The sequence below is a fragment of the Doryrhamphus excisus genome, linkage group LG4, assembly GCF_037039965.1.
Source record: "Doryrhamphus excisus strain RoL-2023G ecotype Guam linkage group LG4, RoL_Dexc_Guam_v1.1, whole genome shotgun sequence".
Lineage (NCBI taxonomy): Eukaryota > Metazoa > Chordata > Actinopteri > Syngnathiformes > Syngnathidae > Doryrhamphus > Doryrhamphus excisus.
In genome coordinates, this window is record NC_136360.1 from 18,827,959 (window position 1) to 18,841,040 (window position 13,082).

The window sequence follows — 13,082 nt, forward strand, 5'->3', positions numbered from 1 at the left end:
GAGCAATGCCAACACTACCCACTGTTAATTCTTAAAATAAATCAATACAAATAATTTCCAGTCTTGTAAAGTCACCTGTCAAATAAAAACGTAATAATTCGACCATGGAGTTCGTGTTCACACCCACATACAGTATCATATATGGTCAGGAAGCAAGAGGAATTGGAAGGAGCCTCCGCCATGTTTGATAGATCCTGTTGGCACTCCTAGCGTTTGGGTATATTCCATCCATTTGCACAATGCTAAAATAGGAATAGCTGAGGCTCAATTAGGACGTTCATTCATTAGCGATCAGGTGGCTGATCATCTCAAGGCCGACCCCAGCAGATGTGACGGTTCAATAGTTGTATATAATTCATATTTTAAAAATATAACAGAAAAAATATACAGCAGTAGGATATGATAATTATTGGATTTTGATTAAAATCCTGAACATTCTTAGCACAAATATTGTGTATTATGTGTTACTAACAATGTCAAGGATTTTGGTGATCATAAGTTAAGAATTATGAAAAAGTATTGCTTTACGGTACTATTAGATATGTTGATGACAATGCCATTAATGACAATGGTAGATCAAAGACATTACAAGAGAAACGATGAGGGCTCTGACTGATCAATCTCCCAACAATAGAACTCAAATGAGACAAGAAGCCGTCTCTCCACTTTGTGGAAAATGAAGAAGCAAGACTGGAAATAGAAATTACGGTAATACAGCAGCATCGAAGGTGTCGGCCATCAGGCCCCTCGCAAGTCGTCAATGACAGTGGCAATGTAATGCAAGATAATGAAAACAACCCGAAGTAACACTTGGAATAGTCCACTAAGTCAGAGAAATTGCAGTAATGCAGCGGGATAAAAGACGTTGTTTAATCAATGGGATTGCAAGTCAATAATGACTTGAATCTTGGGAAAAGGCTGGAAATATTCCAAAAAGTCATATTAATGAAGTTCTACAGCAGCATACAATGTTCCATATTATTAATGCGATCACGTCTTGATTTAAAAAAAAAAGAAATAATAAGAATAACTCCAGATAAGACTGGAGATAATCCACCAAGTCAGAGAAATTGCAGTAATGCATCGGGATAGAAGGCGTTGCTTAATCAATGGAATCACCCGTCTCACAAGTAATTAATAACAATGGCAATCCAGGGCAAAGGCTGGAAATATTCCACAAAGTAATATTAATTGAAGTCATAGAGCAGCACAGAATGTTCCATATTATTAATTTATCATTATCATTTATTAATGCAATCACCTGTCTTGTTTTTTTTTATAAATAATCAAAATAACTCCAGATAAGACTGGAGATAGTCCACAAAGTCAGAGAAATTGCAGGAATGCAGCAAAAAGTCAATCATGCAATTACCACTTTTGCAAGTCATTTAAGAAAGGAAATACCTTGCACAAAATAAACAACAGGATGGAAATAATCCACAATGTCGTAGAAATTGCATTTTTTTTTTATAGCAAAATAGAAGGTGTCATGTACGTAATTAATGTCATTGCCCTTTTTGCAAGTATTCACAACTGCACCAATCTTTTTAGAGAATGGCACCATCAGAAGGACTCCGGATAGGACTGGAAATAGTCCACAAAGTCATATTAATTGAAGTTATACAGCAGCATAGAATGTTCCATATTATTAATGCGATCACCTGTCTTGTTTTGTTTTTTTTTTAAATAAATAATCAGAATAACTCCAGATAAGACTGGAAATAGTCCACAAAGATAAATTGCAGGAATGCAGCAAAATAAACATAAGGATGGAAATACTCCACAATGTCATAGAAATTGTGTTGGATTTTTCTTTTCTTCAATTTTCTTGTGTTAGAAAACCGCACCATCAGAAGGACTCCGGATTAAGACTGGAAATAGTCCACAATGTCAGAGAAATTGTAATAAAATTTCAGAATAGACAGTGTCATATAATTAATGCAAGCTCTTTCTCGTAATATTCATGACGGCAGCAATCTTTTTGGAAAATGTATCATCATCAGGACTCCAGATAGGACTGGAAACGGTCCACAGAGTCAGAGAAATTGCAGTAAAGCAACGGAATAGAAGGTGCCATTTCATTAATGAGATCACATCTCTTCAAAAGGTGATTGATAACATCCACAGCAACTCTAACTGCGTTATCAGAGCATGGCGATGGTCTATTTTATGTTAAAGTATGAAGACATTGTGACGTAACCTCCGGAAGCGGGATTAAGAGGAGCTCTTCATGGCCTCCCAAAGGTTCTTTTGTATCAAGATCTTCCCCCCCCCAGCATTTGAACAGTCCCAGACCAAGCAGGGGGAAATATAATCACCTCTAATCAGACGTTGATGAACACAAATTAGGGCTGGAAAGGTTCCCACATGACATGCTATGTTATGCAGATATTCACCAAAGAAGTTCCCTCTGTCACGTGAATCACCCTTCGACACTTTTTTGCCACGCGTTAGAAGGTCAGCCCCGCAGAGCTCATCTCACCGAGTATTCTTGGCTTATTTTTAGTCGGACGCCATCTCTGGTTCAGGTGTTTGGCGGTTTACAGCCCTCAGTCTCTTGACATTAATACACATCCCGAGTGAAGCACATGAGGATACACAATACCAATAAGTGGCTTCCATTGATTGATTTGTTTTTGACTCACAAGCTTCATTGCGAGCATTCCATATCAAAGGCATTGATCTTGGCGCTCTAACATGGCTGAGTCGTGCCATGCCGGCACATCATCGCTTTTCCAGGAGGTGTATCATTCACAAAAATGATCAATGCTCATAGCGCTGTAATAGATGAGGTGAAAGTTATCAGTATGAACGTAAGACCCTTACGGCCTGGACTGACATGAAAATCGTTATTAATAATCATGCAAAGGAACATTGCCGTTCAATAAATGTGGCTGTAATAACATTCTGGGTATTGTTTGTACGTTAATCCCTTTTTCATTCATTTTCTACCGCTTATCCTCACGAGGGTCACGGTGGCGCTGGAGCCTATCCCAGCTGTCTCCGGTCGAGAGGCGGGGTACACCCTGGACTGGTGGCCAGCCAATCACAGGGCACATATAGACAAACAACCATTCACACTCACATTCATACCTATGGACAATTTGGAGTCGCTAATTAACCTAGCATGTTTTTGGAATGTGGGAGGAAATCGGAGTACCTGGAGAAAACCCACGCATGCACGGGGGGAACATGCAATTGGTGGAATTGAACTCGGGTCTTCTAGCTGTGAGGCCTGTGTGCTAACCACTTGTTCCCCTTGCAGCTTCTTATTAATATTATTCATTCATTCATTTTCTACCGCTTATCCTCACAAGGGTCGCGGTGGCGCTGGAACCTATCCCAACTGTGTCCGGGCGAGAGGCGGGGTACACCCTGTACTGGTGGCCAGCCAATCACAGGGCACATATAGACAAACAACCATTCACACTCACATTCATACCTATGGACAATTTGGAGTCACCAATTAACCTAGCATGTTTTTGGAATGTGGGAGGAAACCGGAGCACCCGGAGAAAACGGGGACAACATGTAAATTCCACATAGCTGTGAGGTCTGTGTGCTAACCACTTGACCACCGTGCAGCCCAATCCCTGGTTTATAATGCTAAATTGTTTCCAGTTACAGCCTTTTTGATGCTGCGTAATCCTCATTACAGTCACGGATCACATATGCTGGAGCCTATCCCAGCTCACTTTTGGGAGAGCAACACCAAAAGTGGGGCACCACTGTGCTGCTTCACTCTTGTCAATCAATCCGAGGCAGCGGTGGCGCTTAAATGATAGCGCCGGCACTATTTATATCGGTGACCGCGGCGCATGCACGGCTCTCTGAGGAGCTCCATTGTTGCCGCTTGACAGCGCAGCGCCTTGTTCCTCTCCGGCGTATGCACGGCGAGAGTTTTATTTAAAGCGAGGCAGATAAACATTTCATAAAGATCCACATGCAGCCCGGCTGTTGCAGAGGGGCGTGCACAAGTTCATGAGCCGTGAAACTGCTCCTCGCTCAACACTTTATTGATGATGATGGCCTCAACGCCAAGCATTTTAGCAGTCGTCTTGTTATTCTCAGCGGGCAAACGTCTGCTAATACCAATAAAAGATCACTTATGGGCTCAATATTATTCATTAAGGAGACAAGTTGAGGAGATTGAAGTCGGTGGGTGCTGCATTTGTCTTCGCTTAATGCAAATAAAAGTGTTGGGGCCGCGTCAACAATCAAACGCGATCCATTTTGCCATGCCTTGCCCTCTTTAACTGCAATCAGTCAACTGTATTTATTGTTGGCAAAGGAGTACCGTATTTTCTGGACTACGAGTCGCTCCGGAGTACAAGTCGCACAAGGCCAAAAATGAATAATTAGGAAGGAAAAAAAAACAAATAAGTCACATTTTTTGCGGGTAATTTATTTTACAAAACTACTTGACCAATACAGACATTACGTCATATTTTTCTAAATTGTGTATTTTGTACTGCTTAACTGATTCTGTACTCTTGCTGCTGTGCAATGCAAATTTCCCCACTGAGGGACGAATAAAGGCATATCTTATCTCTTACAGCCAACCTATGAAAAAAAGTCTGACTTATAGTTTGGAAAATACAGTATTAATTATTGTTTTTTGAAAGATGACAAACAATAACTTCCACTGCCAGGAATTCCTTTAAGACCAATGCTGGAAAATGGTACACCTGTCAATAAATGAAATGTGTCATTAATGGTGAAGAACGGATGTGAGTCAGACGGCATTATCCATGTTGTGCCAGTAAATACACTATCGCTCAAAAGTTTGGGATCACTTTTCCAAAGAAAAACACATTTTCATGCATTTCACTAACATTTTTTTCCATTTCAATTTCAACAATTAAAATGCATCAGATGATTTTCAAAGAAGGATGTACATTTTTGCATAGAGGCCTACTATCAACAACTGTCAGTCCTCTGCATCAATCTCCTGGTATGGCTGCTAATCCAAGTTCATCATTTTATAAGGCTAATAGATTATTAGAAAAGCCATCTAAAAATCCTAACTAAAACTAAAATCTCTTACCATGCTGTTAACTACTCCCTTTCCCTTCAAAGAGCAGCACAAACTGGGTTTAACAAGGACAGAAAAACGCTGCACAACTGTGCAAGAAGACAAATATCTGAGAGTGTGTAGTTTAAGACAAAGACGCCTCACAGGTCGTCACCTGGCAGCTGCACTAAATAGTAGCCGTCAAACACCAGTGTCAGTATCAACAGTGAAGCAGCGACTTCAGGATGCCGGACTTCATAGCAGGACTGCCAAGAAAAAGCCATATCTCAAACTGGCCCCGAAAAAATTCCAAGTGATCCCAAACTTTTGAGCGGTAGTGTAGTATATAAACACAAGCACATGACAGTAATTACGCCTTCCTAGACGGCCTTACCCGGATATCGGCTCAGGCTTAAGTTGAAAGCAGGATGCTAATGGTTAATTCCTAACAGGGTATTTCCTGCGACATTATTGGGCCACCCCCTGAGAAAAAGCCGGCGTTGGGGGGGTGACCGAGCAAGTGTGTGCACCGCATGGCGTGATTTGATTTTTATTTTTTTTTTAGTTCCAGCCCTGGAAATGATTTTATTGTCTCCGATCAACAGGCCAGACGCTTCAGAGGCATGTCTGCTTTGATAATTGCGCCTCGGACCTCATCAGCATTTGAGATGAAATGGAGCTAGACGGGTCACTTTGAGTTTAAGAGATGCTAATTTGATTGAAATTCAAACTGGGAGCGCCGGGAAGTAGACGGCGCCATTTCTGTTAAGCCCCCCTCCCCCATCTCTCCTGTGGTTGCAATTGCGATTGTTTTTCATCACCGCTTACTTCATGACTTCCAAATGGCCTCTTAGGATCTTATGGACTTTTGAAGGATGGAGGGGGGCATCTTCACATGAGAGGTATCAGATGAGCCACATGAGCGGCTGTTCTGTGTGTGTTGGGACGCTTTCCCCACTCCACAATAACGCTGATAGCTGTACATTTACTAGCATTGCCACAACAGTGTTAATGGTATGGAGCATTATGCTCAACAAAAATATCGTGAAGTCGCTGAAGTCAACCATGCAAAACTTTTACACTCTAGGGTGACTATAGGGGTGTTATTTTATGTTTAGAGGTTTTTTATGCTCCAAATACAAAGAAAGTGGAAGTATTTGGAAAATAATACAGCAAAAATGTGGGGAAAAGGGTCTAATGGCCTAGTTATACTAATAAAAGACTTTCGTCTACAGAAATATATATTTTTTCTTGAAAATATACACTGTAACTTCGAAGAAAATATCCAATTGGCCCCTGCTTCCTTTCATTTGCCACTATGTGGCTCTCAGTGGAGGAAGTTTAGACGCCCCTGATGTCGTCTTATTTACGCTATCAAACAACATTTTCCCCTTAAAATGAGTTTTCATTCTCCAGACAGTTCTTCTCCTTCTTCTACCGTCTGCACTTGTTTTCCTTGTTACTCCCAGACATTCCTTCATTTGAAAGTAAACTGTCATTTCTTGTATATTTGCCGTTTAAAACCTCCCCAATGTCAAGCGGGTATGTGGCGGTGTTGGGGATATCGTGTCAAGCCAAGCCTTTTAAGTGCTCTAATGACTGTTTGAAGCATTTTCTCACTCAAGGTAATGAGGTGCAGGCCACAGAGGCTGACTGGCCATGTAATGCCATTGTCAGTACCCCTGCCTCCACCCTTAAGCCGCAATGCCAAAGGCCGCTGAGGACTTAATTGAAAGTGTAACTGCGCCAAAACACAAGACCCACTCTTCCAAACCACTGACACCCCCCCTCCTAGACACACACACACACTTCCTTCCTTTATAGTTAGATTTAGGCCATTACGTCTCTGTCCAATTATTCCTCCGACATGCTTTATGACGGCGGTGGAAAAGGTTAAATTGCATGTGGATATGCGCTATCAGGAGAGGCATCAGTTACGTCTTGTTGGCACCTCATCACACTCTTACTTGGCAGTGCACACCGGATAAACCTTTGCATGCCATGCAAGCAGCTTTTTTTTTGGAGGTAGTTACTTGCAAAAAGGATGTACGAGAAAAAAAAAAGCATTTCCAATCATCAAACGCCAGAAGATGTTGAAGTGAGTAGACTTTGTCATTCACTTTGTGGTTTTGATTCCTGTTAAACAATTGGAAACTGCAAGCAAGATACACTACCGCTCAAAAGTTTGGGATCACATGGTAATTTTTTTGGCTAGTCTGAGGTATGGCTTTTTCTTGGCAGTCCTGCTATGAAGTCCAGCATCCCGAAGTGGCCGCTTCACTGTTGATACTGACACTGGTGTTTGATGGCTACTATTTAGTGCAGCTGCCAGGTGATGACCTGTGAGGCGTCTTTGTCTTAAACTACACACTCTCAGATATTTGTCTTCTTGCACAGTTGTGCATCATTTTTTCTGTCCTTGTTAGACCCAGTTTGTGCTATTTTTCAGGATTTTTTCGTTTTTTGTCTTTCATGATTACAGTCACCCCTGGTTCAATTAGTTGGTTACAGACCTGCCAGCGATAAATTGATTTCCACGATATAGATTCCAAGTCAATAAATTGAATATTTTTGTAGTTGGAGCATGGAAAATCTACTTATGACTCTGTAAATACGAGGGATTTTTGTTGCCGATTTTGATACCAATCATCCATGAGTGAAACTGACCGATTCCGACACCGATCATATGGAATAATTCTTGTTTGTTTCTTTGTTTCTTCTTGCACAGTTGTGCATCGTTTTTCTGTCCTTGTTAGACCCAGTTTGTGCTGCTCTCTGAAGGGAGTAGTTAACAGCATGGTAAGAGATTTTAGTTTTAGTTACGATTTTTAGATGGCTTTTCTAATCATCTATTAGCCTTTTAAAATGACAAACTTGGATTAGCAGCCATACCAGGAGATTGATGCAGAGGACTGACAGTTGTTGATAGTAGGCCTCTATGCAAAAATGTACATCCTTCTTTGAAAATCATCTCATTCATTTTCATTGTTTGTGAAATGGATAAAAATTGTTTGTGAAATGCATGAAAATGTGTTTCTCTTTGGAAAACAAATACATTTGCAAGTGATTCCTGACTTTTGAGCGGTAGTGTACGAGTCGATAAATTAAAGTACAGATAAAAGTTGTTTTTGCAGCAATATTAAACTTCTTGACGGTTCCAAATTTGAGAATACATTCCAGAAATGTTAAAATATGTATTGACATGCACAGTAAGATGCAGTTTATGATGGCATAATCATGAGGCATAATCCTGTAAATTTGCTGATTTTTTTTTTTTTTTTCTAAAACATTTTGGCTGTCCTTCAACATGCCTTGGTTCCTTGGAAATAGGCTGTTTTCCCACGGTAAACGCATCTGACTATCTCAACGCATCTCTTTGACCCCAAGTGGATCATATTTCAGAAATAGGTTATAATATCGTAAAACATACAGCATACATAAACCATTGTTATTCATGCTTCATTTTCCGGCAAGCTTTGCGACGTCACACTTTGTGGGGCGGTCCATGAACACACCATATCTCACATATTGAGTAATTAGTAAAATACCAAAAATCTGCAGCAATTGATACCGATGCCTTTTCTTTTATTCCAATTGTACATTAATTAGCATATGGCCTCAGCCGATGAAAAGATAGAGTAATATGATATCGTACATGTATTTAATTGGGGTGCACGCTGAGACCTGTGCCCTGGCAGGCTACTGCACTTTTTTTTTTTTATACCAGGGATTGCAATTACATGCACAATCACAGATTGCAAGCTCCGGCTTTGCATAGACGTCATTAAATCTTCTTCAGTTGGTCTCGGGAGAAGCCCGAGGTTTCACAGATGAGACAATCAGGGTCCCTCACTCCCATAGATCAGGACGCCCCGTCTCCACAGCTCCAAAATGAGGCCAATGCATCAGAAAGCTATCAACTCTTACGTCAACATTGTTACACAAATGGGAAGTGTTTTTTTTTTGTCTTCCTCCTTTTTCTGCTTATGTCCTCTTGTTTAACACGCATACCTCTGGAACAATTGCAAGACTCATTAGTGTCACCATTTTTATTTTGGGCATTTTTCTGTTTCAAGAGCCGTTAAAGCTGTAAGGCTCCTGTGCGACGAGCTTATGCATGAGCAAAGCTGGCAGCGTGGTCACAGTGACCCTATAAAGTATAGGCTATATACGTAGCAAGCACAGTCACGGCGTATTAAGCATTGTGTTTTATAGCTGCGGGTTGAAATGAATTCATTAAACGGGTTTCTTCATTTCCCTACAAAGCAGTCATAAAAGATATGATCTGTTATCACAGTAATGACGTGAAAGGTGCACACATATAGACTAAAGAAACAAAGCAGTAATATATGTTTGTGGTGTAATACATTTCTGCCATTACGAGTATATACGTACAATATGTATATTTTTTAAAAAAAGGCACACAAGGAACTAATTTTATTCCTTGTCATAAAAATGAAATTTATCATGTGCCAAGAGAAGAATATTCCCACCCTAAAGGTGGTAAAGCACGACATATTGCATCTATTCATGACTTTATGTAAAAAAAAAAAAAAAAACAGAAATACAGCTGCATTCAAATCCTCCTCTTTGTTCAGTTCCTTGACTGGAACCAAGCCGCCTCTGTTCCAATACTCCGCAGCACTCCCTAATATTATTTTAATAACATTTGGACACGGCAATGATGACTGCAGCATCTCAGAACAAAAGAGTGGGGGCACAATACGAGGCGGCCTATAATATACTTTTCAATGATGTGGTGGGGGGGGGGGACGACACAAATGTTATCTCCGTCGCCGCTAAATCAGCAGAACACCGTTATTGATCTACAGCGTTCATTCGCCGATAGAATTATGTGTCCCCTCGGCAGCAAAGATGGTTGGGTTTGGTGTATTGACGCCAGTTTCGGCGGTCCTCTGGGTCCTAGACAGTGATTTTTAGTGTAAGGGGAAACGGTACTGAAATCCTAGGTCAAAGGACACATGAAGGTCATATAAAAGGATGAAACGTAAGAATGCAATGAAAAAGGGTCCTCAAAGAATCATGCTTAACTTGCCACTGTCTCGTTTTCGTCGACAAAATAATTAGCATAGTCAATTATTTTGTCATTGTTGACGAAAACATCACTGCACAATTTAAATAATTTATTTAAACAATTGCGGGCTGCACGGCGGTCGAGTGGTTAGCGTGCAGACCTCACAACTAGGAGACCCGAGTTCAATCCCACCATCGGCCATCTCTGTGTGGAGTTTGCATGTTCTCCCCGTGGGTTTTTCCCCGGGTACTCTGGTTTCCTCCCACATTCCAAAAACATGCTAGGTTAATTGGCGACTCCAAATTGTCCATAGGGATGAATGTGAGTGTGAGTCTATACACTACTGCTCAAATGTTTGGAATCACTTGAAAATGTCTTTGGTTTCAAAACTAATTTTCATGCATTTGACAAACAATTTTTTTCCATTTCACAACATTTGTATCCATTTCACAAACAATGAAAATGAATGAGATGATTTTCAAAGAAGGATGTACATTTTTGCATAGAGGCCTGCTATCAACAACTGTCAGTCCTCTGCATCAATCTCCTGGTATGGCTGCTAATCCAAGTTCATCATTTTATAAGGCTAATAAATGATTAGAAAAGACATCTAAAAATCATAACTAAAATCTCTTACCATGCTGTTAACTACTCCCTTCAGAGAGCAGCACAAACTGGGTCTAACAAGGACATAAAAACGATGTTTCAGTATCAAAAGTGAAGCGGCGACGTCAGGATTCTGGACTTCATAGCAGGACTGCCAAGAAAAAGCCATATCTCAGACTGGCCCAAAAAAATTCCAAGTGATCCCAAATTTTTGAGCGGTAGTGTATTTGCCCTGTGATTGGCTGGCGATCGGTCCAGGGTGTACCCCACTTCTCGCCTGAAGTCAGCTGGGATAGGCTCCAGCAACCCCGCGACCCTTGTAAGCGGGAGAAAATGAATGAATGAATTTTTAAAAATTGCATAATGGTGAACTCCTGTCCACAGATGCAACAATCGGACCCAGTGCATCGTGATCACGGGCTCAGATGTCTTTCCGGACCCCTGCCCAGGGACCTACAAGTACCTGGAGGTCCAGTATGAGTGTGTACCATACAGTAAGTATATACAGTAGCCATACCTCCCCTCCACCTTGGTCATACATTGAAAAGTTGGAAAAGTCACCCTCCTCTTGTTTCCTGCTCGGCATCACCGTCCCATTTCTTGCCCCGACCTTGTCTGGATGCTCTGCCCGCTTTGTCTGCAACCCTTTCCCCTCCATCTCCGCTTCCGTCTGTGTCACGCCATGAACTTTTCATGAAATATGACCTGTGAAACACTTTGGTACTTTGCTGTATTATTGATGCGCTCGCCATGTTTTCAGCCAGTCCGACGAGCCGGGTTATGAGTTGGCAGAATGGAGAGGGAGGGGGAATGGAGGAAGTCATGCTGACTCTTCGGTAATAGCCAGCGAGCGTTTCATTACTCTAGCTCGGAGACGTCTGTCAGGCAAAAAGCGCAGCTCACCTTGATGGCTTAATAGAAGTCAATACAACAGGTGTGGAGGCACGCTAACAGATGTTTCATTATGTAAGAGAACAGAACGGCTGCACTCATAAGTCAGCGCCGTAATCTTTCCTACGAGGCAATATTGTCAGCATTTTTTTTTTACCTGTTCCCTGGTTGGTAAAATATTCATTGCCATTCAGCTCCCAAACAAAATTTAGATTGCCCTTTGCATTAAAAATCCCCGTTGTCCTTTGAGCTGTCATGTTCATTAGCAATTTGTGAAGAATATTCCCCCATGTAACCTTTACAACCTGATTAACGACATAGATTTACATGAATTGCCAGACTCGCTAATCAGGTGGAACTGAAATAATTAGAGTGGAAATAATGGGAAGATGATATTCGCTGGCTCTTTTCGATGAAAATGAATATTTTGCTCACCGGTGTCAAATAATGACACGGACGTATGCCGTATTTCTCTTCGAGATTCTACAGCGGGGCTGTCCAAACTTGGTCTACTGGAAAATTAAAGGATGTAACTTTGCCACTTTGATATTTGCGAAGCAACACTTGCAGATATGATTAAAAGTTATATATATTCCAAGAAAAAACAAAAACAGCATCTCAGCTTTGTTTTACAGGTGAAAAAAGCCTCTTCCCATTTTTACTGTATAGATTTCTTCTGAAATAATCTTTGTGACTTTTCTTTTTGTAATATTAGGACTTTATTTTCATAATATTTTTCAACTTAATTTCCATAATATTATATTTTACCCCCCACATAATTAAAAAAAAAAATCTCATTATTTTTTTTTTACTCTACGCAACTAAAATGAGATTATTTTTCCTCATTATATTTAGAGTTTATTCTCATTATGAAATTAGCAAAACTTTTTCCCCTCTTTTTTTGTCTTTTTTTCTTAGCATATTCCATTTAATATTTGGACTTATTTGGCTCAAAAGAGTCCAATTGTTTTATTTATTTATTTTTGTTACCGTCCGCACTTTCTTCTTGAAAGTTTGTTCTTACAAATATGACTTTATTGCCATAATATTTAGACTTTTTTTTACAATAACGGCAAATAATAATGACAAAAAATAACCTTTTTCCTTCCTAATATTTAAACTCTATGCAACTAAAATAACTTATTTTACTCATAATATTACATCTTTATTCTTGTAAAATTGCTATTTTTTTCTTATTATAATACAACTTTTCCTCTTAATATTTTTGTCTTCGTACTTTTTTTTTAAATTTTCCAGCTATTTTAACTTTCTTGTTGGAACTTTGTTTTTGTACTTGACTTTAATAATATTTTGTATTAATTATGAATTAATTACGGATTAATTACTAATTAATTAATTTTATTAAATAATTAATATGTTCTTTTTCCACAACCAGAAAAATTCCAACTTATTTGATTTACTAAAAAAAAAAATAATAATAATACAATTACTCTTTCTTGTTCTTCCTGTTTTGACTTAATGGAATCGAAATGATTATTTTATGATGTTATTCTCATAAAATTGCAGCTTTTTCTT

At 39.8% G+C, this 13,082-nt stretch overlaps 1 protein-coding gene across 31 annotated transcripts in view; it reads left to right on the plus strand.

The window, feature by feature from the left end:
- adgrl2a (adhesion G protein-coupled receptor L2a) overlaps positions 1-13,082 on the plus strand; it is a 140,055-nt gene that overhangs the window by 57,180 nt on the left and 69,793 nt on the right. For all 31 annotated transcript variants that reach the window (XM_058074180.2, XM_058074181.2, XM_058074187.2 and 28 more), the window contains exon 4: positions 11,040-11,149. In XM_058074180.2, the coding sequence (XP_057930163.2) occupies positions 11,040-11,149 (110 nt within the window). The remainder of the gene's footprint in view (positions 1-11,039; positions 11,150-13,082) is intronic.